The following is a 27,544-nucleotide window of genomic DNA, read 5'->3' as shown; positions in this document are numbered from 1 at the left end:
GAGGTTGTAGCTCTTGGTCGCTGCATACATGCAGCCTCTGCCAGCCACCAGGAGAGATGCTGTGTAGCATCGCCCCTGATGGTTGGGAGATGCCGTACTGTGTTGCAGTTTAAGCCCCTGCACCGCGACAAGGTGCCTACCAGTCGCAGAGGTCTCTGCACCATATAGCAAGACGGAAATAATGAGTCCGTTCCCACGGCAGTCGGGTCTACGTAACCGGAACGAACCTGGATTTTTATCCGACCAAGGACTGTCAACTCGGCATATAGAGTTTGGTTTTTGTTCGTCGAGAGTGGACTTTACATCTTAATTGCCTACTAAGTCCAAAGTATCATCTGTTGGCAAGAGTTATTCTGCGTTGGTTCCAAGATAGACGAAATTATCTACAACTTCGAAGTTATGACCTTCAACAGTGACGTAGGAGCCTAGTCGCGAGTGCGACGACTGTTTGTTTGATGACAGGAGATAATTCGTCTTGCCCTCGATTTGGCCCATGGTGAATATCTGGTCGGTTGTTGATTTTTCAGGTCTAGAGCCACACTGATAAGGTCCAATCAGTTTGTTGACGGTGGGCTTTATTTATTTATTTAACGCCAATCGGCACTATACATCTAAAAACAATTATAATGCTAAATAAGACAACAGGCTTAAACATATAAAATTAGGAATTAAACTCGTGACCTAGTTCGTATGCTAGTATTTTAATAAAGCTTTTTTAACGATCTTTCTGAGGTTCTGTAGAGACCCGCTGAGGAAGTTGATGTAACCGTGCAAAGAGTTTACCAATCTACAGATTCTTTCCTTTGGGCCATTGATTACATAGTTTTTGTTCGATCTGCAAGTTTTCAGGATCCTCATCTGTCTAAGGTTAAGCTCATTTGGTACGATTTCAAAGTCTGCAAGGATTTCTGGGGCATCAATTAATCCATTGAGGATTTTGAATATCAAGATGAGGTCTGCTACCTGCCGTCGAGATTTCAGGTCATTTATTTTCAGGATTCTTCGGACGTCTTCAGTTGAATTGATATCGTTTCTGTGTCTGTTATGAAATAGCAGCGCTTTGCAGAACTTGTGCTGGATTCTCTCTACTCTGTCGATAATTCTCTCTACTCTGTCGATAATTGAGTCCGTGAATGGGGACCAAATCACTGTTCCATATTCTAGAATAGGTAGCACTATTGCTGAGGATAGGCAGGTTAACGAGCAATTGTTCTCAAATTCCCTACACATCCGATTAATCAACCCTAGTACTTTGTATGCCTGCGAAGTAATGTTATCGATGTGTTTCTTGAAATTTAGTCTTCTGTCAATAGTTATACCCAGGTCTCTGATGTCTTCAACTTCCGTGAGTCTTTGGTCGTTCAACGTGTAGCTTAAAGTACCTGCGTATGCGCACGGGTGAAGGACATCACTGCTCATTTTTTCACATTCAAAACAAGTTTATTTATCTTACACCACTTATACAGCTCATCTATATCGTTTTGTAAGATGTGAATATCAGAAACGGTGGAAATTCTACGAAAAATTTTTAAATCGTCAGCGTATAATAAGTTCTCAGACTGCAGTTTCCTCCCAATGTCATTCACAAATATGTTAAAGAGTATTGGTCCAAGGTGGGATCCCTGGGGAACACCAGATGTGACATCATACTCATCTGAAATGTGTCCTATTCTTACTTGTAACCTTCTTCCTGTTAGGTACGATCTGATTCAGCGTAGTGCATTGCAATTCACTCCATAATTTTCTAGCTTCACCATAAGAGTCTCATGGTCCACTTTGTCGAATGCCTTGCTTAAGTCCGTATATATTGAATGAACTGGAATACCACTGTCCATGGCCTTCAAGATGTAGTTGACATAGGTATATAAGTTTGTTGTAGTGGATCTGCCACCAACAAATCCGTGCTGCTTAGGAGAAATGATATTTCGGAATGATGATATCAACTGAGGCAAGACAATTTTCTCAAACAGTTTTGCTAATGCAGATTGGATACATACAGGTCTATAATTGGTAACGTCAGATCTTGGGCCATTTTTGTGGATGGGACTGATGAACGACGATTTCCACGCCGATGGAAAGGTTCCGTGATAAAAAGACTTACTGAATATATGCGTGATAGGTTCACAGAGCCCGACAGCACAGTTGCGTAGAAATATATTAGGCAGACCATCAGGTCCTGCTCCTTTTTTTGGATCAGCTGCTTAAAAACTTCATTGAAGTTAGCATCAAATTCATTTAGCTCCACATTTCCTACAATGTCAGCAGATTGATGATGACCAACTCCGCTGAGGCTCATTGTATAGGTGTCTTTGAAGTAAGATGCGAAGATATTACTGATCTCCGCACCCGAATGAGCGGTTAGGTCATTCCATGTCATGGTAGCTGGGACTCCCATGTCGGTACCCCTTTTGTTCTTGACAAACCTCCAGAATTCATTTTTGTCTGAAGAGACTAGATTTTCCACTTTATTAATGTATGACTTGTAGCATATTGCACTTAATTTCTTGCATTCTAGTCTCAGTTGGTTAAAACATCTATAATTTGACTTATTTTTATTCCTCCTATATCTGATATGTGCAGATTTCTTCAATTTAATTTTATTTATAAGTTCTTTAGAGAACCAGCAGGGAAATTTACTTGGTTTCCTCGAATATACGGGGACGAACTGAGAAATACCTTCTTGTACTTTATTATAAAACCAACTAACCTTATCATCCACTTCTTTTATTTTGTATAGCTCAACCCAGTTAGATCTTAAAAAGAAAGCATTAATACTCACATAGTCGGCTTTCTTAAACGAATAAGAAGGACGATAATTTGGTATTAGGCTAGGCTGAAAATCCAAGGAGATCTCCAGAGGCGGGTGATATTTATCCACAGTCGTGAAAGCAAGAGTTTCGTTGATTGAGAGATCCAAATTACTGAAACATAAATCCAACATCTTATTATTTTCATTTAAGATGTGATTGCATTGTTGACACTCAATCAGAGCAGTGGTATCGTACAGCAGCTTCTCGCAATCAAAGCGCGGTGTACTGCTGGGCAAATTGTAGTCTCCCACTATCATGATCTTTGAGTCCGGAAATTTTTCTCTCAAATGTATTAATGTTTCAGTATATTTCACAATTAGATTGTGGTGGTATATATACGCACCCAATGATACAAGCATTATCACCTTTGATCCTTATGAAGATCTGCTCTAGGTTACTGTTTCCAATGGATATAAGCTCAGCTTTAATTGTTCGTGTAAACGCAATCAGGACACCACCTCCTCTCTCGCATCCTGTCGAAGTATCCCTGTCCTTCCTAAGTGTGATATAGGAGCTATCGATGAATTCATTATTTTGAGTAGATGAGCAAAGCCAGAACTCTGTGATACATATTACGTCATGCAAGCTACTTGCCGATGAGGTTAGGAACTCGTGTGTCAGGATCAGGTTTGGATTTTAGTATATTTCTGGCATGAATGACAGACTGTGTCTCAATCAGCAAAGGCCTAGACCGATCGGGTGTTGGACTCCCTAGCCTGCGTAGCTTGAACGATTTCATATTGTCATGGAGCTCTTCAGGAATGACTGATGATAACCGTGCTCTATCTTCTTCTAGGCGTACTTTACCGTCTACCGCCTCGGATTCGGTAATATTAAATGCGATCACATTGGCTTTCCGCTTCTTACGCTCATTGATCTCCGTAATGACCTCCTCTGGAGAAAGTGAAGAGAATGAACTTAATTTGTCTTCTATTTCCGCAACTCTTTTTTTCTAAATGTGAGCACTTTTTCGACATAGCCTCGTTCAGTTTATTTATCTCACTCCTTATATCTGAGAGGTTACCCTCAATAGACTGCTTAAATTTATCGAACTTTGACTCAATTTTGTTTGACAGTTTGATGAGTAAGTTTTCATATTTATCGAGGGACTCGTCGTCTGTGACGTCACTGTCATTCTCAACTAACTCAGAATCTCGCTGGGCATCTGATATCCTTACACTAACCTCGCAAAGACACTTGTCGCACTTCCAAACTGATTTATTTTTTAATACTTTATTAGCTGTAGCCCTAAATTCTTCGCTGCTAAGTCCGGTACACCGAGCGAGATGCCAGTAGCTGCATTGAGCACATTGAATGCTGCTGGTACCTTCACGAATAACATTAAGACAAGCCCCGCAAGCAAATTTGCTGGTTGACTTTTTAGGAGGCATAATCACCGTACTTAATGTTCACTTCGATTACTTTCACCTAACTTAACAAATCGCTAGGCAATTAAAATTAGATATTTATGAAAATAAAACAACTAATAAATGATCAGCACAAAATTTAGCACTTGTTGTTTAGCCCAGTGCTGCCATTTAATCTTTCACACAATACGCTTGATAGAACCTTATACGCGATGTTGAGGAGGCTTATCGCACGGTAGTTGGCGCAGATTGAGGGGTCTCCCTTTTTGTGGATTGGGCAGAGCACGCTTAAATTCCGATCGCTGGGCATGCTTTCGTCCGACAATATTTAACAAGAAAGCTGATGCATGCTCCTTATCAGTTCTTCGCCGCCGTGTTTGAATAGCTCGGCCGGCAATCCATCGGCCCCCGCCGCTTTGTTCTTCAGACGAGTATTTACTATTCGAACTTCTTCATGGTCGGGCAAGGAAACGTATGATCCATCGTCATCGATTTGGGAATCGGGTTCGCCTTCTCCTGGTGTTACAATTTCACTGCAATTCAGCGCTATGGAGAAGTGTTCCCTCCAAAATTTTAGTATCCCCTGGGCATCAGTCACCAGATCACCTGTGGGGTTTCTATAAGAGTAAGCTCGGGTCTTGAAACCTTCTGTTAGTCGCCGCTTATTTCCGTAGAATTTTCGTGGTGGTCGATTGTAAAGTTGCGAAGTAGGCAGTCTGCTTTCTCTCCACTACGACACGGCACTCCTCATCGCACCAGCTATTCTTCTGCGTTTTCCGAAAACGAATGGTTTCAGTTGCAGCTGTACGTAAGATACTTGAAATGCCGTGCAACAAAAAATATTCCACCAAAAAACGATAAATTTAACATTGGGAATATCTTACTGTAGCCCTGGCCGGAAATCACGCTGCAACGTATTTCAATTACATAAAATCTACGTTACCTCTCAGAAAGCTATAGTTTCCCATTGTTTTAATTTTCAGCATGTCTTCAAGCAAGTCTTAAGTTCAAACAAGGGTAATTTGTAGTTTAAATTTTGACTTTTTCGAATGAGCAATAGTTTATACCAATTTAGATCTTAAGTTGAAACCTTAATAGCTTGGATTTTTATACCAGCAATAAAGTTTTCATCGCATCGAATAGTTCATTATCTTATATGTAAAAATTAATCGCAAAATGTGTTGCTAAGCGCATAACTCAACCTCCAGGCGTTGTTGTCCAATTCTTTTTTTAAGTCTTCGTTGAGGTTCAAAGATGTTTTTTTTTTTTAGTAGCGCTAATGCTCGAGAACGGCTGAACCAATCTGGATGAAATTTTCAGAAGTTGTTCGCTGTGGATCGGGAAAGGTTTAGAAATATAAAAAACCTTATGCTTTTCGTGAGGAAAAGTCGGAAAATTGGAAAATTCCAAAAAATTATTATTTTCATACATTTCTTTTTAATTTTTTGGTTTTGTTTCTCAATTATTTGAATTGTTGAAATTTGTCGTTTGCTTTCTTTATTCCGGCTATTCAAGTAAAAAATTATTGAAAATTATTCAGTGGAAACGTTATGTGTGTTTCAAACAAAGTGATTAATTACAGATAGAAATTTGTTACGATGTCACGAAGTGGTCGCACATACGTGCGGAATTATGGATCGTGGACTTTATCTTGAAGCAACGTATATGTGGTGCTGTTAGATGGTAGATGTACTCTGTTGAGTGGCAAAAGAGAGGTTCTTCTTTGGATGGTGGATGGTGGTTACACCAGATCAAATTGATGAAATCATTTCTGCGGAAGTTCCCAAAGAATAAAGCAACAAAATTAACATTGACGAGTTTTTTTTCTCACTCTCGTCAGTGATTTGTTTGCGAGAACATTACTCTATTTGGAAATATCCTGATATTATACATGGAATGCAATGTCGAAGAAATAGTTACGCAGAAAGCAAAGCCAACCAGTAGATGGACATCCAGGTGTGTTCTCAACTAATGCTTTAAAACGAATTTACACAATCCACCCGAAAAACGACGATTGCTTCTACTTTCGGTTGCTACTGATTAATGTACGCGGTTCAACGTCATTTGAGTCATTGCGTAGTATGAATGGTATGGTGTGTGCAACTTTTTGAGAAGTAAGCCAGCAATTACAATTGATAACCACTGGAATCAAACGATAGACGATGCGAAAGCTACTTCGTATGCAAATGAAGTTCGCACACATTTCGCGATAATCATTTCGACATATCACCCTTTAAATCCGCGTCAATTATTGGATACGAACAAAAATGACATTGCCGAAGACATTGATACTTCTGGTGGTTTGATATCAATTCGGATATTTGCCAAATTATCGTAACTATGATTCCTTAAGTGCACACGCAATGTTAGCTGCCGAAAATACCGATGTTGTTGACTTAAACTGAAAAATTCAAGGTCAAATTCCTGCAGTTAACTGCCGGTTCTGGAGCCTGAAACCCCGGAGCACCTGCTGATCGACTGCACAGCAGTCTGTAGACGCAGGACTAAGGCCCTTGGATCAATGTTTCCGGATAGGGATCGCATAGCCTCATTAGCGCCCGGAAGTCTGTTGAACTTCATCCATGCGCTGGGGCTAGGTGAGTCTATGTGAGGTAGGAGAGGGCACAATAGACCAAAGGTCGCGGTGCATTCCTCATATTCAATCAATCAATTCCTGCAGACTTGCGCTCATACAAATCGATCGATCGTCTTGACAATGAAGATTACGCCGTGAATTATCCAGTGGAATTTCTAAATGCCACCGCATCATTTGCGTCTCAAAGTGGGATCTGTAGTTATTATGTTTCGCAATCTTCGTGCGCCGTTTTCAGTGTAATGGAACCCTACTGATTGTGACGCAGCTATCGAATACAAAGAGGCAGAATGCTTTATTATTTCTACGGATTCCTTTGAGTTGGAGGATGGAGTCATGTGTAGAAGTTCACGCAAGTGAGGAAAGTTCTCTGATCGCCATTCACTTGGGAGTGGCTCAAGCAGCTCACTACTTCCGGTCTTTGACCAAGTATCCTCTGGGTAGCCTAAGAACATCCGTTCGAAGGCGAGCTAAAGTGAGAAGGCGAAACATTCCCTACAAGGGTTGTGCGCTGGGTTTGGGACCCGCCACGTAAAAAAACACCCCAGTGAAAATTAAAAAACAGCATCGAATGTGAGACCCCCTTTTGATGACGACCATGGCAAACGAAATAAGGACTACGAATTGAGGGCATGCACCTGGAATGTCCGGTCCCTTAATTGGGAAGGTGCCGCTGCCCAGCTGGTTGATGTCCTCGTAAAGACAAAGGCTGACATCACCGCCGTCCAAGAAATGCGATGGACGGGACAAGGACAGAGACGAGTAGGTCCTTGTGACATTTACTACAGTGGCCATATACGGGAGCAAGTTTGGTGTAGGATTCGTGGTGGAGAGACTCCGTCGCTGAGTACTATCATTCACTCCGGTGAATGAACGTCTAGCCACAATCCGCATCAAAGCGAGGTTCTTCAACATATCGCTGATTTGCGCCCACGCCCCGACGGAAGAGAAGGACGATGTGACCAAAGATGCCTTCTATGAGCGCTTGGAGCGCGCTTATGACAGCTGCCTCCGCCACGATGTCAAAATCGTGCTTGGCGACTTTAACGCCAGGGTGGGCAAAGAAGGTATATTTGGCACTACGGTCGGTAAATTCAGCCTCCACGACGAAACATCCCCAAATGGGTTGAGGCTGATTGACTTCTCGGGGCCCGAAATATGGTTATCTGTAGTACTAGATTCAGCATACAAGAAGATTCATCAAGCTACCTGGCTGTCTCCGGATCGAAAAACTACCAACCAGATCGATCATGTTGTGATAGACGGAAGACACGTCTCCAGTGTTTTAGATGTGCGTGCGCTCCGAGGTCCTAACATCGACTCGGACCACTATCTTGTTGCAGCTAAGATTCGCACCCGCCTCTGTGCAGCAAAAAACGCCACCAAACACAAGGAAGGTTCGACGTCAAGAAGCTGCAATCACAACAGACAGCCGAACGATTTTCTACTCGGCTTGCACTCCTGCTCTCTGAGAGCACTCGTCAACAACTCGGTATAAGGGAACTGTGGGACGGCATTTCAAACTCCTTACGTACAGCTGCAACCGAAACCATTGGTTTTCGGAAAGTGCAAAAGAACAGCTGGTACGACGAGGAGTGCCGTGTCGCAGCGGAGAGAAAACAGGCTGCCTACCTCGCAACGTTACGATCGACCACTACACGTGCGGGATGGGATAGATACCGAGAGTTGAAGAGGGAAGCGAGACGCATTTGTAGACAGAAGAAGAAAGAGGCTGAAATGCGTGAGTACGAAGAGCTTGATAAGCTGGCCGACAGGGGTAATGCTCGAAAATTCTACGAAAAAAAATGCGGCGGCTTACGGAAGGTTTCAAGACCGGAGCGTATTCCTGTAGAACCCCCAAAGGTGATCTAGTCACTGATGCCCAGAGCATACTTAAATTATGGAGGGAACACTTCTCCAGCCTGCTGAATAGCAGTGAACGCACAACACCAGGAGAAGGAGAACCCGATTCCCCAATCGATGACGATGGAGCAGACGTTCCATTACCCGACCATGAAGAAGTTCGAATAGCAATTGCCCGCCTGAAGAACAACAAAGCGGCAGGGGCCGACGGATTGCCGGCCGAGCTATTCAAACACGGCGGCGAAGAACTGATAAGGTGCATGCATCAGCTTCTTTGTAAAATATGATCGGACGAAAGCATGCCCAACGATTGGAATTTAAGTGTGCTCTGCCCAATCCATAAAAAAGGAGACCCCACAATCTGCGCCAACTACCGTGGGATTAGCCTCCTCAACATCGCATATAAGGTTCTATCGAGCGTATTGTGTGAAAGATTAAAGCCCACCGTCAACAAACTGATTGGACCTTATCAGTGTGGCTTCAGACCTGGCAAATCAACAACCGACCAGATATTCACCATGCGCCAAATCTTGGAAAAGACCCGTGAAAGGAGAATCGACACACACCACCTCTTCGTCGATTTCAAAGCTGCTTTCGACAGCACGAAAAGGAGCTGCCTTTATGCCGCGATGTCTGAATTTGGTATCCCCGCAAAACTAATACGGCTGTGTAAACTGACGTTGAGTAACACCAAAAGCTCCGTCAGGATCGGGAAGGACCTCTCCGAGCCGTTCGATACCAAACGAGGTTTCAGACAAGGCGATTCCCTATCGTGCGACTTTTTCAACCTGCTTTTGGAGAAAATAGTTCGAGCCGCAGAACTAAATAGAGAAGGTACCATCTTCTATAAGAGTGTACAGCTGTTGGCGTATGCCGATGATATTGATATCATCGGCCTCAACACCCGCGCCGTTAGTTCTGCTTTCTCCAGGCTGGACAAGGAAGCACAGAAAATGGGTCTGGCAGTGAACGAGGGCAAGACGAAATATCTCCTGTCATCAAACAAACAGTCGTCGCATTCGCGACTTGGCACTCACGTCACTGTTGACAGTCATAACTTTGAAGTCGTAGATAATTTCGTCTATCTTGGAACCAGCGTAAACACCACCAACAATGTCAGCCTAGAAATCCAACGCAGGATAACTCTTGCCAACAGGTGCTACTTCGGACTGAGTAGGCAATTGAGAAGCAAAGTCCTCTCTCGACAAACAAAAACCAAACTCTATAAGTCACTCATAATTCCCGTCCTGCTATATGGTGCAGAGTCTTGGACGATGTCAACAACGGATGAGTCGACGTTGCGAGTTTTCGAGAGAAAAGTTCTGCGAAAGATTTATGGTCCTTTGCGCGTTAGCCACGGCGAATACCGCATTCGATGGAACGATGAGCTGTACGAGATATACGACGACATCGACATAGTTCAGCGAATTAAAAGACAGCGGCTACGCTGGCTAGGTCATGTTGTCCGGATGGACGAAAACACTCCAGCTCTGAAAATATTCGACGCAGTACCCGCCGGGGGAAGCAGAGGAAGAGGAAGACCTCCGCTCCGTTGGAAGGACCAAGTGGAGAAGGACCTGGCTTCGCTTGGAATATCCAATTGGCGCCACGTAGCGAGAAGAAGAAACGACTGCGCGCTGTTGTTAACTCGGCTATAATCGCTTAAGCGGTTTCTACGCCAATTAAGAAGAAGAAGATTCCTTTGAGTTACAACGATTTGCCATTTCCGTTCAAACGTTTCCAGTTAAAATTGCATTTGAGATGACAGTCAACAGGACACAAGGATAATCGCATAGTGTTTGGCATAAATTTGGAAATGCTACGTTCTTCACACGGCCAGATATACGTGGCGTGCTCACGAGTTGGAAAACCATCTTCTTTGTACATTTACGCACTGGAACAGAAACCAAAAAATTTTGTTTATCAAGCTGCGTTAAAGTAAAAAAATTAAATGATAAATTCAGCTTTCTTTTCATTTCAAAACACATAATTTTACGCAGAACAACGGCTGCGGCGTCAGCTAGTAATATAATAGTATTTAATTTATAGTTAAAGCTATTGAATACAATTCTTTTATTGCACATAAAGTATGTTAAATTGTGCGTTTAAGTTGAAATAAATAGGATGCTTATCAGACTTTGAATCCTACGCTAAATTTGTTGTGGGCTGATACGGGCTGCTGCTGATTTAGAATATACATATATATGTTTATATTTATATACACATATGTACGGAATAATAGGTGTGAGTTTAGCTGGTACTGTTTTTTCGTGAAATGCTGTTGAACCTGTTACTTTTTATACCGTTATATTTTTACGATGAAGGCGAATGAGCGACAGTATCAAGAACTTGCATTATTATTTTGCGTTTCATTAGGTATCATTGTTTCATTAAATTGGGTTGGCCAATAAAAGGTATTTCGTTTCATATTGTAAGAATTGTAATTTTACTTTCAATTGATCACCATAAACTGCTAAGAATGGGTCATAAGAGCCACGCACCGATTTAGAGAGCCGATTGGTAAAAAAAATTGGGTGATGAAGGATAAACGTACAGATTCATTGCAAATATGTTGGGGCGGTGGGAAAACTTTGTAGCTAATGCTCAAAAAATGAAAAGAAAACTAGTGGTTGCCTGGATCGATGATCGCCGTATACTTTTCATGGCAAGAAAAGGGCTCTATTTTGATTACATGACAAACTGCAGCGAAAATTAGACTAACCGAGCGATTCTTTACTGTGATACAGTCACAAGCCTCTAAAATTGAGATTTTAAATTAGAGGCAATTTTTGTAAGTTAAAACGATTTTGCAATTCGGTACTTGACAGTCTCAAAAATCTCTCAATTGAAAACGAACAGATCTAATCACTTCTTACATTTCACTATTTAGAGCTAAAAACATAATTACCAATAAAAATAAATATATGTTGACTTTGTTTCAGAATATGTACGAAATTTTTGAGAAATCGATTATTATTACCTTTTTCGTGTTGCTTACAAAATAAAAAAAAAACGACAATCTATTAACATCTATGATTATCTCTAGTCAGTATATTTAAAATGGCAAACAAGAGTTCTTCTTAGATTTGTGTAAATTTCTCATCAATTTGAGACAAATCGTATCATGTCACTTCATAGCGTTGCGACAATTGTTTGTATCGATGTGAATTTTCTGCTGGATTAATTTGAATCCTGTGTAGCAAAAAATGTATCAGCTTCAAAAATGTGCGCATGGTACAAATTTTCAATGCGTAAACAATGGAAATTCCATCGAGTACGTACATACATATATACATATATTTGTTGTATATATGTACCCGATGGAATTTCCTTTATACATATAACATATGTATATACATTAGGCTTTTTTTTTAACTATTGATTAAAATTTTCCATTGAAAATACACGACAAACGTGATTTTTTATTTTTAAGTTTCTATAGCTCAGAGGCATTTTATGGCATATTATTCCTCAGAATTGAACACTACAAATGTGCCCATTGCGACAAAGTTGAAACTCTCACCGACGAGGTAGTACGAGGCTCTAAACCTGACTTTTTCAAGAAATTCGCATTTTTTTGTACATATCTCGTAACTGACAAGAGCTATGGAAAAAATGTACATCACCACCATTAATACTTCTCGAGATATTCGACTTTTTAAGTAAGACTGTATGGAATTTTCATAGCTTTTTTATTACATACCATCTATGAAAATTCTAGAAAGCCTTACTTAAAAAGCCGAATATCTCGTTTACATATATCTCGTAAATGACAAGAGCTATAGAAAAAATGTGCATGACAAACTTGTAGGAAATTTTATTTGCTACAAAAAAGATCTGAGGTCAAAATCGCTATCATTAATTGTTCTCGAGATATTCGGCTTTTTAAGTAAGGCTGTATGGAATTTTCATAGATTTTTTATTACATACCATTATGGGATACGAACAAAAATTACATTGCCGAATACATTTTGCATCATATTCGCTAAGAATTGGAAATGGGCAAATTCCGATCGTCTTGACAATGGAGACGAAGCTATGAATTATACAGTGGAATTTCTAAATTGTTTGGAGAGCCTTGGTATGCCGTCGCCTTGTCTGAAACCTCGTTTGGTATCGAACGGCTCAGAGAAGACCTTCCCGATTCTGACGGAGCTTTTGGTGTTGCTCAACGTCAGCTTACACAGCCGTATTAGTTTTGCAGGGATACCAAATTCAGACATCGCGGCATAAAGGCAGCTCCTTTTAGTGCTGTCGAAAGCAGCTTTGAAGTCGACGAAGAGGTAGTGCGTGTCGATTCTCCTTTCACGGGTCTTTTCCAAGATTTGGCGCATGGTGAATATCTGGTCGGTTGTTGATTTGACAAGTCTAAAGCCACAATGATAAGATCCAATCAGTTTGTTGACGGTGGGCTTTAATCTTTCACACAATACGCTCGATAGAACCTTATACGCGACGTTAAGGAGGCTTATCCCACGGTAGTTGGCGTAGCTTGTGGGTTCTCCTTTTTTATGGATTTGGCATATCACACTTAAATTTCAATCGTTAGGCATGCTTTCGTACGACCATATTTTACAAAGAAGCTGATGCATGCTCCTTATCAGCTCTTCGCCGCCGTGTTTGAATAGCTCGGCCGGCAATTCATCGGCCCCCGCCGCGTTGTTGTTCTTCAGACGGGTAATTGCTATTTGAACTTCTTCATGGTCGGGCAAGGGAACGTGTGATCCATCGACGTCGATTGGTGAATCGGGTTCGCCTTCTCCTGGCATTGTGCGTTGACTGCCATTCAGCAGGCTGGAGAAGTGTTCCCTCCATAATTTAAGTATCCTCTGGACGTCGGTGACTAGATCATCTTATCCTTTTTTTCGTAGAATTTTCGAGCATTACCCCTGTCGGCCAGCTTATCAAGCTCTTCGTATTCATGCATTTCGGCCTCTTTCTTTTTCTGTCTATAAATGCGTCTCGCTTCCCTCTTCAACTCTCGGTATCTATCCCATCCCGCACGTGTTGTGGTCCATCGTAACGTTGCGAAGTAGGCAGTCTGCTTTCTCTCCGCTGCCACACGGCACTCACCGTACCAGCTGTGCTTTCGCACTTTCCGAAAACCAATGGTTTCGGTTGCAGCCGTACGTGAGGAGTTTGAAATGCCATCCCACTATTCCCTTATACTGAGTTGTTGACGAGTGCTCTCAGAGAGCAGGAGTGCAAGCCGAGTAGAAAATCGTTCGGCTGTCTGTTGTGATTGCAGCTTCTCGACGTCGAATCTTCCTTGTGTTTGTTGACGTGCGTTTTTTGCTGCACAGAGGCGGGTGCGAATCTTGGTTGCAACAAGATAGTGGTCCGAGTCGTTGTTAGGACCACGTCTAGAACACTGGAGACGTGTCTTCCGTCTATCACAACACAATCGATCTGGTTGGTGGCTTTTCGATCCGGAGACAGCCAGGTAGCTTGATGTATCTAGTACCACAGATAACCATATTTCGGGCCCCGGCGAAGTCAATCAGTGCCAAATATACCTTTTTTGCCCACCCTGGGCATCGTGGCGGGGGAAGCTCTCATAAGCGCACTCCAAGCGCTCATAGAAGGCATCTTTGGTCACATCGTCCTTATCTTACGTCGGGGCGTGGGCGCAAATCAGCGATATGTTGCAGAACCTCGCTTTGATGCGGATTGTGGCTAGACGTTCATTCACCTGAGTGAATGATAGTACTCGTCGACGGAGTCTCCCTCCCACCACGAATCTAACACCAAACTTGCGCTACCACAAGGACCTACTCGTCTCTGTCCTTGTCCCGTCCATCGCATTTCTTGGACGGCGGTGATGTCAGCCTTTATTTTCGTGAGGACATCAACCAGTTAGGCAGTGGCACCTTCCCACTTAAGGGACCGGACATTCCAGGTGCATGCCCTCCTTATTTCGTTTGCCATGGTCATCATCAAAAGGAGAGACCCCCTCTCATCCGAGGCTGGTTGCTATTTTTCATTGGGGGTGTTTTTTTTACGTTTCGGATCCCAAACCCAGCGCACAACCCTATGTAGGGGATGTTTCGCCTTCAAACGGATGTTATTAGGCTACCTAGAGGATACTTGGTCAAAGACCGGAAGTCGTGAGCTGCTTGAGTAATATGTAAAAGAATCGTTTCTGGCCACTCCCAAGTGAATGGCGTTCAGAGAACTTTCCTCACTTGCGTGAACTTCTACACATGACTCCATCATCAAGCGATATACAGGTTATTAAAAATGTGTGGACGGAATAAAAGATGAATTGAATTTAATTTAAAAAAAAAGTTTTACACGTATTATTTTGCCGATGCTATTTCTTATTTTTAAAAAATATCGGTTTTAATAATCGGAATGAAAGTTTTCCGACATATTTAGGTTTTAGTTAGGTTTAAATAACTAAAACAAATTGTTTGAAGTGCAAGTATTTAAAATTTATTAAGTAAAACTAGTTTACATCTATTATTTTGTCTGAAGTATATAACAGGTGGCGATGTTTTTTTTGGAAAATGAACAACTTTTTTAAAAAATTAAAAACTTTGATTCTGCTTGTGGATCATTTTTATTTGGTCTTTTAATTTTTTACTTCAAGTCGAGGATATGATAATGTAAATGGCCGCCGCCACAGTTGATTGTCATTTGAGCTCTTTATATAGCATTTTCCATCACTTTGGCCAGACCTTCCAGCGATAGGTTCTCACATTCTTGACGTGTATTGTCTTTAAGAGCTGCAAGAGTCTGAGGCTTGTTGAAATAAACCCGCGACTTCAAAAAGCCCCACAAAAAAAGTCTGGAGCGGTCAAATCAAGCGATATTGCTGCCCATTACCCGGGGAAATGCATCCTTCAGCATATCGGTTGTGGCACGCAGTGTAGCGTACCATTGTTTATTTACGTGTATTTCGCATGTGTTCAATACACAAATGTCAAAACAGAACTGACATTAGAGATCAGTTGCAAAATTTATAGCATCTTCTGATCATCTTCTGACTTTTGCGCCACCCTATATAATGTAACTACATTGATTGATATGTTAATTCAAATAATTATAATGCATATTATAATTGTGATATTTTTAAAAAAAGTTTTGAAGTCCCCATTTTGTAGTTTTAAGAAATATTCACTAAAAATTGAAATTAAAATCGAAAAAATTTCCTAACATAAATATGTCATTTTTCGATTTATTGTGAATTTTTCTATGTTTAATTGTATATATTATGTAGTTACATTAGTGGTTTGATTATATAAATTAGTTTCCATATTCATTCTTTACATTACATATTTGATGAAGATTATATTTAATAACTTTCAGCATATTATTCGTTTAAATGGAAAAGGAGAATTTCTTTGCAGTAAATTGAGCTTAATTACAAAATCATAAACAAGTTAAGACTGATTCAACATCTAATCCACGAGCTTGGGTAAAAAGCTTAAAGTGATTTAAAAAAAATTGAAATAAATGAATATTTGAATACAAATTATGAAATAACACATTTGGAGAATAGTGGATGGAATGCCTCGGAATGCGCAGACTGTCCAGAAAGTTTTCTTACTGCCATTTTATATATAAGTTTGTAATAGATCAATTATAATAGCTACATTGGAAAGCAATTTAAATTATCCCTTCACTCAAATATCAAAAATATATCAGAAAAACAGTCATATTATTTCAAATGCTTAATTCGACCCATGAGCGTAATCAACGAAATGGGAAAGTGATTGGTACCGTCCTAGGAACAGTAACAACTATGTCTCACTGCATATTCCGCCCAAATAATGATGAACCGAATTCCGTTTCTATGTCACAAGATTTTGCATGCGGAAATGGTTTTATACAATTCAGATTTTGGCGGCGTCGGAAAAGACAGGCTTTATTACGAATATTTAGATTTTATACATTTAGCGCTATATGCTGGTTTTTCTACTGCGATACTTTAAGCGTCGATGCCGCATTAAATGAAGGCGGTCGAAGAAAATTAAACGACGCATCGTCGAATATAATCGCTACAAACGCTACTTCTATAAATTTACAATTTTCATGCAGTGATATAGTAGCTCAATTTAATTTGTCTGAAGGGGCTCTAGGCAATAGCGATGGAGGTTTCGAAAGTATTACCACTTCAACAATAACCTTAAATTCCCTAAATCGCTCACTACCAAACACTATAAGTGGTTCCCAAAACAAGAATTATTTTACACATTTGACATACGATTTTAAGCAGAAAGTATTTTACGCGGGCGCAACCAATAAGATACTACAATTAAATGAAAATTTACGAGTTTTATCTCAGGCGTTAACTGGACCAAAATATGATTCGCCACAATGTCATGCCAGTGGTTGCCCCGAAGATGTGGAAACAACATTAGTTGATACTCATAATAAAATACTAATTGTTAATTATGTTGAAGGGTTTGGAATTCTTATTGCCTGCGGCAGTGTACGACAAGGTAATTTTTTTTATTTACAATTTCATAGATAAAGTTATATAAATATATGCTTGTCCTGTAGGAGCCTGTGAAATGTACAATCTTACTAACTTCCCGAATTCTCCAACATTTATTGAAACACCTTTGGCGGCAAATGATGAGTTTGCATCCACATACGCATATGTTGGTCCAGCAAAATATTCATGGAAAGATGAAGACATTCTTTATGTTGGTACAACGTTTACAAATGTTGGCGATTATAGGCACGACGTGCCTGCGATTTCATCACGCCGTTTAGACGATTTAAACTACGTTGAATTTTCAATACAGCAATCAATTATTAATATAGATGTTAAATATCGAGATCATTTTCTTGTTAACTACGTTTATGGATTTAATTCATCAGAATATGCCTATTTTGCTATAGTGCAGAAAAAGTCTCACTTGGCTGATGAGGCTGGGTATGTTACTCGATTGGCACGAATTTGTGTTACTGATCCGAATTATGACACCTATACTGAGGTAACCATTCAATGCCTTGCTACTAAGAACAATATCGACTATAACATCCTACGCGACGCAAAGATAACTCAAGCAGAACAAAAACTAGCACAATATTTGGGAATAAAGCGGGACGATTTTGTTTTAGTTGCGATATTTTCACCATCTAATGAGATTACTGACCAAGCGGAGGCCAATTCGGCTATGTGCTTATACAGTCTTAAAGATATTGAGGAAGTATTTAACGAAAATATACATATGTGCTTCAATGGTACAATCAAAGATCGAAATTTAGGCTATATCTCAGGAACTATCGATGATGGCCACTGTCCAGTAGCAGGAGTACGTATTTTCATGAAATGCTTTGTAAAGCTCTGTAATGGGGTTTGTCTTAATGTTTTCCAGACTATAGGGAATATTCAAGACTTTTGCACCGTGGGATTAAAAATCAGTGGATCATCACCAATTACAGCGCAAGCCTTACTTCATTTTGATAACGTTAGCATCACATCAGTCACTACCACGACCACTGGTCCTCATTCTTTGGCATTTTTGGGTACTGAAACCGGTTCAATAAAAAAAGTATTAATATCTGGTAACAATGCAGGCGAATATGAAGAAATAACCGTCGACCCTGGAAACAAAATATTACAGGATACAATGATGTCTGCTAATAAAGAGTTTTTGTACGTTCTTTCCAAGCGTAAGGTTAGTTACAAAAAAACAAAAAACAATTTACTATAGTGTATTATTTTTTATGCCAAACTCACTTTCTGTTACACTTCAGGATTAAAATATGTCATTGGTATCTGAATTGGAACTATAATCTGATCGAAGTACAAATTGTGACTCCCTCTCTTCATAATGTCTCATTAAGTAAATGTCCCTGATCAATTTCAGAATCGTTATTGGAGTCAAGAAGGCAATATTTCCCTCTGAGATTTTCACTCTTAATGAGTCCTACACATGTAAAAGCAGATGTCTCCGAAATCTACCGTGGTCTGTAAATGGTGCAACAATAATTATCCTTGTACAAGTTTATTCGTTTTTTTCTTACTGAACTTCTATATGGCATGGGGTCGTAATGGGAATGGCCATGGAAGGTTTTAGAAGCCTAGGAGCCGCAGCATAAATTTTTTAGCCAATTCGTTTCCGGCTATGCTCCGGATGCTTAGTGCATCCTCATCAAAGGCTACATAGACTCAATGAACACTCTTGGACCAATACTGATTTGTTCTAGTAAGACGAGATAGATTTAAGTGCCGCATAATATAGGTTAGCAAGATAGCCGCGTTCGTTCAATCATATCATCGATTTCAGTCCCCTACAAATCCCATATCATCGACCTTACGGACTATTTCGGGGACTTATCCCTATATGTATTGATAATTTGTAAGTTTAAGTTCTCTTCCTTGGAACAACACCGTGCAGCATTGGTGTTCTCTACATTCCTAATTAGTGATAGCAATGAGTCCAACCTGTTTCCAAAAATTTTCTGTTGCGTTTGCGTCAAAAGCCTCGCGTCGAAACTGTATCTCGGTTAGGTGTAATAGATGTAGTCAGATGGAGGAGACCTACAATATTAAGCCGTTAAGATATATCGAACATGAAATATTAGTTAAGTCGCCTGATGCTATGCAGAATACCGTGTAATGGAAAAATAGTAGTAATAGAGTAGTTGACTTAGATGAAAGAGCTTTCTATTTTACTGTCAGTACACCAAACAACCTGTATTTGATAAATAACACATCAATAGGATGAACTGATTTGGAAAATTGGTGGGGGGTAGTTTAAAACCACGAGACGGACATAGATCACTTTTTATATATTTATGCTAAAAGTCAATACAATCTATAAATTCAAACATTTTATTTCAAATTATAAGCATGTGATCAAAATGTATATAAGAATCATTTCAATAGGGGTATTCAGACCGAATTTGTTAATCTGGTAGTTCGTTAGTTGATACTTCGTTAAAACACTTAACTGTGAACATACTTTTTGCAGTACATCAGTAGTGGGCGTAAATTTTGTTTCTAAACAGCTGATTCAATTATATTAAATATTTACTTTTGATTAATTTGTCAGAAACTAATTTGTAGTAGACAGCAAATGTATTTTTCGCAATGAATTATTTTTTGAGGCAACAACGCAAACAAAAGAGCTGAGTGATGTTACCAAGTAACGAAAAAACTATCATGCTTGCCAGTCTGGTACTTCGTTACTCGGTAAAACGATAATCTGTTTATTTTACAAAAACAAAATTCACGAAGAAACTACCGAGTAACGACTAACGACTACCGAATTAACAAATCTGGTCTGAATACCCCTAATATATTAATACTAATACTACTAATAAACAAAATAATATCACAATAGAAAATCGCATTGACAGTTACTTAGCTAGTTTATGGGCGTACGACGCCAAGTCCTCATAATAAACCGAACGCATAACATAAAAAATAGCGGAATAATTGCAATGTTGAGAAAACGTTCAATTATAATTTGAGATGAGTTCATAATGGCTCACAAATACTCTCAAAGCACTGCACAGAGTAATGGCATATTTATAGCGGAATTCTGTAATCAGTCTCTAGTTACTATTTGAGACATTTTGAGGTAAAGTCTCATTTTGTGACTAGTTACTATTCACAATACAGTCTTTAGTCACAAAATATTGTCTCAAATTTGTGACCTCATAGTTAGCAGGTTAAAAAGAGTTTTTGGTTGCCATTTTAAATATACTGAATAGAGATCCGCATGGATATTAATAGAATATCTTTGTTTTAATATTTTGTAAGCAACTCAAACACAAAAAAATTAAAAATAAATAAATTTCACATAAATTTCGTAATTATTCTGAAATAAATTCAATATTAACTTTTATAGCCAATTATGCTTTTTGACTAAAAATTGTAAGTGCAATGTTCGTTATGTATATGTTTATTTTCATTAACGTTTATACACATCTCTACATAACGTACATAACGTAATGTAACAGCTGGATAAACATAGACATTTGAGGCCTTGCTACTCCCGACCTTCACTCACCATCTGAGCCTAGCCAGCCACCAGCATGGATTCCGAAAAGTGCACAGCACCACCACAGCACTTAGCGTCATAAACGCTCAGATAGTTCGTGGCCTCAACCAGAAACCACCCTGTTAGAGAACGATCCTCGTAGCGTTGGACCTGTCAATAGCTTTTGACACGGTCAATCACACAACGCTACTGCAGGACATCGAAACAACTACGCTCCCTCCAGGGCTAAAGAGGTGGACCATGAACTATCTGAGCGGTCGCCAGTCATCGGTACTATTTCGAGGTAAAACATCTAAACTGAGAAGAATTAAACAGGGGGTTCCGCAGGGTGGTGTCCTCTCCCCACTACTGTTTAACTTCTACATCTCGAAACTCCCACAACCACCAGAAGGAATTTCCATAACCTCGTACGCTGATGACTGCACGATATTGGCGTCGGGCAATGGAATCGATGGCATGTGTTCGAAGGTAAACAGCTACCTCTCCGACCTTTCTCGTTTCCTCACTGCACGAAATCTCACACTTTCCCCCACCAAATCCACAGCGACCATATTCACAAACTGGACGAAGGAGTATAGACTTGAGCTTAACATTGCAGTCGACGGCGTCAAAATTCCGACTGTCAACAGTCCTAAGATTTTAGGTGTAACATTCGACAGTCTATGCTCCTTCTCTCCTCATACGACCGCGATTATCGCCAAAGTACAGAGCCGCAACAAAATCCTCAGTCGCTAGCCGGCAGCACTTGGGGAAAAGACAAAGAAACGTTGTTGGCAACATACAAGGCAATCGGCCGGCCGGTCCTCAATTACGCAGCCCCCATATGGTCGCCTGGATGCAGTGGTACGCACATGAGGAAACTACAGACCTGTCAAAACACTGCACTCCGGACCACTATAGGATGTCTTTTGATGTCTCCCATTGAACACCTCCACAGTGAGACGCTTATGCTCCCAGTTAAGGAGCATAATGAACTCCTCTCCAGGCAGTTCCTGCTGGGATGCTTTCGCAGAAATCACCCCTGCAGTCACCTGCTTGGAGCGGAACCGCCTCCTAGGAGCATCAAAAGGTCATTCCTGGATTACGTCGATGACGTCGTACAGTACGCCGACCGGACTTCGGACGCAACTAACTTTAGACAGGTACTGACCGCCATTCACAGTGGAGCCATCAACACCTTCACCGACTCCCTTCCCGTGAATGGCGTTCTTGGAGTCAAACCACCACCCATCGCAGACGAAGAGCTCCAGCTGCCGCGAGAAACGCGTGTGACCCTTGCGCAATTTCGTTCTGGATACTGTAGCAGGTTAAACTCCTACTTATCCAGAATAGACCCTGACATACCCGACGTATGTCCTGCATGCAACGAGTCTCCGCATGATACTGACCACCTCTTTGCATGCCCCATAAACCCCACCCTTCTAACACCCTCCTCCCTTTGGTCCGACCCCGTCGAAACAGCACGTTTCTTGGGCCTACCGTTAGATGACATCGACGACAACACAAATGACATTTACCATCCCAACGGGGATTGAATTTCCGTTAAAAAACAACAACAACAACAGCTGGATAAACATGTTCGTTTACAATTAAGAGATTTTGTGACTGTCACTTTCTGAATTGCAAAATCGTCTAAAGTCACAAAAATTGTCTCTAATTTAAAATCTCAATTTAGAGACTTGTAACTGTAACACAGTACAGAATCGCTCGATTAAACGGCAAAAATCTCAAAACTGTACGTTATGTTTAAATTTTAACCCTGTGGACTCTTCACTGGATTGCATGGTTTGTAATTAATTTGTACCTCAGTTATTCATATTCATGGTGACTTTCTGTTTGTTCGTCTGTATTTGCATGTGCAAGCGATAGCTTGAATAAAAAGTATGATATTTTGATGAAACTTGGTGCACGTGATCCTGTGCACCCAAAGGCCACGTCCACAAAATCTTGTTAATAGAAAACTTACTTAAGTCATAACTAAGACGTAAGTTAAGATACAAAAATGTTGCAATTCCCTCGACGGCCGGTTCTATGTTACCGGATTTTATCGGGCCAAGGGCTATTTTCCGGCGATCTAATCCTGTTTGGATCGGTGACTTAGTTTGAGCTTTTCATCACTGGAACAACTCCTTGTTGTAGTTGCTCGGCATCCTTCCGACTTGTGCTGGCATTGCGTCCAACCTTGGCCCGGGGAAATTCTTCTGCTGCGTCGGCGCTAAAAGGCTGTCCTAACTCCACCTCGGTGTAATACATGCAGCGAATGGACCCATGTTATAGTTGTTGTTCTAACGGGTACCTAGTCTCCGTGGGTTGATGGCTTAACTCCGATTACGCCATTCACTTAAAGGGAGTCGATGAAGGTGTTGATGGCTCCACTGTGAATGGCGGTCAGTGCTTGTCGGCTTTTGTTGCGTCCGAAGTCTGATCGGCGGACTGCCTAATGTCGTCGACGTATGTAACTGAGGAATACCCTCTTGATCTTCCAAACCAGGTGACTGCAGGGGTGATTTTTGTGAAAGCATTCCTGCAGAAACTGCCTGGAGAGGAGTTCATTATGCTCTTTAACTGGGAGCATACGGGCCTTACTATGTAGGGATTCAATGGAAGACATCAAAAGGCATCCTGTCGTAGTCCGGAGTGCAGTGTTCTGACAAGTTTGAAGTTTCCTCATCTGCGTGCCACTGCATCCAGGCGACCATATTGGTGCGGCGTATTTAAGGACCGACCGGGTGATTATCTTATATGTTGCCGACAACGTTTCTTTGTCTTTTCCCCTATGTGCTGCCGGTTAGCGATTTGAGGATTTTGTTGCAGCTCTGTACATTGGTGATAATCGCATTCGTATGGGGAGTGAAGGAGGATAGACTATCGAAAGTTACACCTAAAATCTTAGGGTTATTGACAGTCGGCATTTTACGTCATCGACTGCAATATTAGGCTCAACTCTAGGATTTGGTGGGGAAGAGTGTTGGGTCCCGTGCAGTGTGGAAACGAGAAAGGTCGGAGAGGTAGTTGTTTACTTTCGAACACATGCCATCGATTCCATTGCCCGACGTCAATATCGTGCAATCATCGGCGTACGAGGTTATGAAAATCTCCTCTGGTGACTGTGGGAGTTTCGAGATGTAGAAGTTAAACAGTAACGGGGAGAGGACACCACCTTGCGGAACCCCCTGTTTAATTCTTTTCAGTTTAGATGTTTCACCTCGAAATAGTACGGACGATTGACGGACGTTCAGGCAGTTCATGGTCCACCTCTTCAGTCCTGGAGGAAGCTTACTTTTCTCGATGTCCTGCAGTAGCGTTGTGTGGTTAACTTTGTCAAAAGCTTTTGACAAGTCCAACGCTACGAGGATCGTTCTCTAACAGGGTGGTTTCTGGTTGAGGCCACGAACTATCTGAGCGTTTATGACGCTAAGTGCTGTGGTGGTGCTGTGCACTTTTCGTAAGTCATGCTGATGTTTTGCTAGGCTCAGGTGGTGAGTGAAGGTCGGGAGTAGCAAGACCTCAAGTGTCTTCACTTCTAGGGAGAGGAGAGTTATCGGACGATAGGACTCCCCTTTGTTGGCAGGTTTCCCAGGTTTCAGTAGTGGGAGCACTCTTCCGACTTTCCACACATCGGGTATTTGAAGAGTGGTCAGCGACAGGTTGAGGACCTTGGTGACATGACTTACTCCCGTAGAGCCTAGATGCTTTAGCATTAGCATGTTGATTCCGCCAGGGCCAATGGATTGAGAAGATTTCGATTTGTTGATGACATTGTGAACCTCCTCATCGGCGAAAGTAAGTGGCGCGTAGTCGGTTGGCATTTTTCGCAGCCGTCGGTTAACACATCGTTTGGCTCTGTCTATCGAAGGGTGCAGTGGAAATTGCCGGCTAAAATAGCTCGCGCTTTTTTTCGGGTCCGAAGACGCATGACCATTGAATTGAACTTCAACTAGGTCATCACATCATCAACCTTGGCAGTAGCCCAAAGCTTACTCACAACGGTGGAGAGGTTGCAGGACTTCACGTGCTCCATCCATTTCGTCCGCTGGTGTTGATTAACTAATCCCCGAATTGTGATCCTTTATTCGGGGATCACCGGGATCGACATGGCCTTAGTTAAAACAGCTGCTTCGACTAGGAAATTATGGCAGAGTTTCGCAATTCTTCCAGCGGTGATGAAGCGAGCAATAGCTGCAGCGGTCACCTTGCGGAATTGACGTTCGCCAACAGTTATGTCCGAAGGGATGGGTGGAGCGGTGAAGGTGTGCTCAGTAAATTTTGTGATGCGGACCCAGTTAGCTTTGTTAAAGTTAACGAAGGTTGTCCACAGAAACGAAGTCGGCAGGTTTATCGACCGAGATAATTATTGGCAGATGGTCTGATGTGAGATTTAGCATACGTCGCCAGGTTATGCTATTTATCAGACCACCACTAGCAATGGTAATATGGGGCGAGCTATTACAGGTACCTACCTCCATCGCCCTTTGACAGGCAAGGGTGGTTTTCACCACGATGTGGCGCACCTATATTCTTGTGATATCCTGTAGGGCAACATGTAACGGGGGGGGATGTATATATTAAATATTTCGAGCTCGACATCGCCTGACCGCATAGCTATACCCAGACATTCTAGGATAGTATCTGTGCGATATTAAACGGTGAGATCTTTACGTAAAACGTTGAAACCGGCAAAACTTACAAGGTCTGAGCGGCTGTTTAGTTTCGTTTCTTGGACCGCAGCTATCAATACGCGTTCCCGGTTCATAAGTGCAACTATCTCCTCAATCTTGCTCTGGAGTCCGTTGCAGCTAAATTTTAAGATGAGGATTTGACGCGGGTGTCCGTGAGTGATCGTGGGAGTGAGGGAGTGACGGGTAGGTGGTGTTTGTTGCAGCTGTAGAATAGGGGCGGTTGTCGCACAGGGGTGTTGGTTGGCGACTTGCTAAGAACAATTGCAAACCAATTCTGATTTTCAATGGTGTCACAGAATCTGTTTGGATTTTCGTCTTTTTGACAAAACTTGTAAATTAATACATTTGGAAGCAATCCTATTAAAGTTTTTAAAGAGTTCGGAATTAAAGAAAGATTTTAAGAGATAACATTTATCGATTGAATAAATACGCATTTTTGTGTTAAATTACGTTTATTACGTTTTGTAAACTTCATATCTTAAATATCCGATTTTTTTTTTAAAACTCAATAATTAAGACATGTCGTGTTTTTTACTTATGTTTTTCCCTATTGAAATAAAAATAAATTAATTCGAAAAAACAAAATAACTTGATTTCTTAACTTACATTTCAAATCTGTGAGCGAATATCTTCTTGCTTTGTTTCTGATAGCAAAATCGATGAAATTTGTTTCCGTGACACCCAAAACCGATACAAATTCTGTTTCGAATATCAAACCAATAATATCTGATTTCATAACACCTACTACTCTCTTTTTTTTATCGGTTTCAGTTCTGATTCCGGCAAATATCAGATTCTACAACACCTCTGATTAAGTAAATTCTTCACAGTTTTTGTACTCAGGGTGGTACGGCAGGGCTTGTTGTATTTTGTTTTTTTTTTTTGGAACTACACGGCCAATAACTCAATTAGTGCGTAATATAAAAACCAAAAGAATGCCACGCAATTCACCAATGAAATTTTTTAAGTTTACGGAGACGATGCTGTATCAGTCCGCGTAGCACAACAATGGCTCGCTCGCTTCCGTACTAGAAATTTCGAAATTTCGATTTACACTCTAGCGGAAAAATTGCAAAAAGTGGTCGACCAAAAATTGTACATATTTGTTTATTTATTTATTAGTATAAGTATAAAAAAAAAATAAGTTGAAGTTTCATTAGAAATACGAAGTACGGCTTTTTTGACTACCCAATATTTCAGGAATGTTTTCGGCCGCTAAAATAACAACATACCGTATACATCGGTCAATATACACGATATCTTAGCTAAATTAAGTCAACGTATTATATAGGATATAGTGTGTTATTCGGTTCACGAATTACATCATCATTCATATATTACACATAATCTCTCCTTTTCCTAAAAGACTTATCTTTATATTCTTGTTTCATTTAATTTTTTTCAAGATAACTAAGTTAAGAGTTGAACACTGCTCTGTTTATACAAATTGCTCCTCGTGCTTGGAATCACGTGACCCATTTTGTGGCTGGTGTTCTTTGGAAAAACGATGTACTGTACGATCTACATGTCAAAAGGACACTTCTGCTGCTCGTTGGCTCTCTTTAGGAAGTGGTCAACAATGTATCGATTTCGAGTCTGTTGTTCCGGACAAAATACCGATATCAGAGCGTACAGAAGTGCAGTTAATTATACGTACTTTGCCAGAACCACTCAATGCTAAATATCGTTGCGTTTTTGGAAATTCTACTCCCATCGACGCTGATGTTATTGAAAATGGTTTAGCTTGTATGACTCCACTATTAGAGGAAAGGCCTAATATACTTCCAAATATGGACCATGTTCTTGTTCCACTAGCTGTTCGAAGTTCTGAAACAAATAAGGACTTTGTATCACGTTCATTTGCATTTTTTGATTGTTCGCGACATAACACCTGTCAGAACTGCGTTCGGAGTATTTGGGGTTGTAATTGGTGCATTTATGATAATAGGTGTGTACATCGAATGGAGCAATGCAGGAATATAGAGAACGTAATTATTAATGAAAAACTCTGCCCCCACTTAAAATCCTTCCGCCAACCGATATTACTACCTGTACAAGTGCCAAAGGAAATACGACTAGAAATTGAAAACCTACCGAAGCCGAAAAGTGCTCATTCAGGATTTCTGTGCACAGTGCAAATAGAAACATCACAAATGCTTTTACCAGCGCGAATTGAATCTAATAATATTGTAGTATGCGAAAAAACTCTGGTACGTAAATAAAATGTGAAATTTTTAATTTAAATCTAATTTACATGTACATT

The 27,544-nt window shown here is 40.8% G+C and overlaps 1 protein-coding gene across 2 annotated transcripts in view; it reads left to right on the top strand.

The window, feature by feature from the left end:
• Window positions 1-27,544, top strand: part of LOC126765905 (plexin-B) — a 70,343-nt gene that overhangs the window by 12,901 nt on the left and 29,898 nt on the right. For both annotated transcript variants that reach the window (XR_007668626.1, XM_050483572.1), the window contains exons 3-6: window positions 15,945-17,080; window positions 17,142-17,902; window positions 17,966-18,268; window positions 26,688-27,491. Coding sequence is in view for 1 of the 2 variants with exons in the window: in XM_050483572.1 (XP_050339529.1) it covers window positions 16,306-17,080; window positions 17,142-17,902; window positions 17,966-18,268; window positions 26,688-27,491 (2,643 nt within the window). In the remaining variant the exon portion in view is untranslated. The remainder of the gene's footprint in view (window positions 1-15,944; window positions 17,081-17,141; window positions 17,903-17,965; window positions 18,269-26,687; window positions 27,492-27,544) is intronic.

Source organism: Bactrocera neohumeralis, unplaced genomic scaffold (assembly GCF_024586455.1).
Source record: "Bactrocera neohumeralis isolate Rockhampton unplaced genomic scaffold, APGP_CSIRO_Bneo_wtdbg2-racon-allhic-juicebox.fasta_v2 cluster11, whole genome shotgun sequence".
NCBI classification, from domain to species: Eukaryota; Metazoa; Arthropoda; class Insecta; order Diptera; family Tephritidae; genus Bactrocera; species Bactrocera neohumeralis.
The sequence above is the reverse complement of the archived record's forward strand: the minus strand, read 5'-3'. Positions and strand labels throughout refer to the sequence as shown.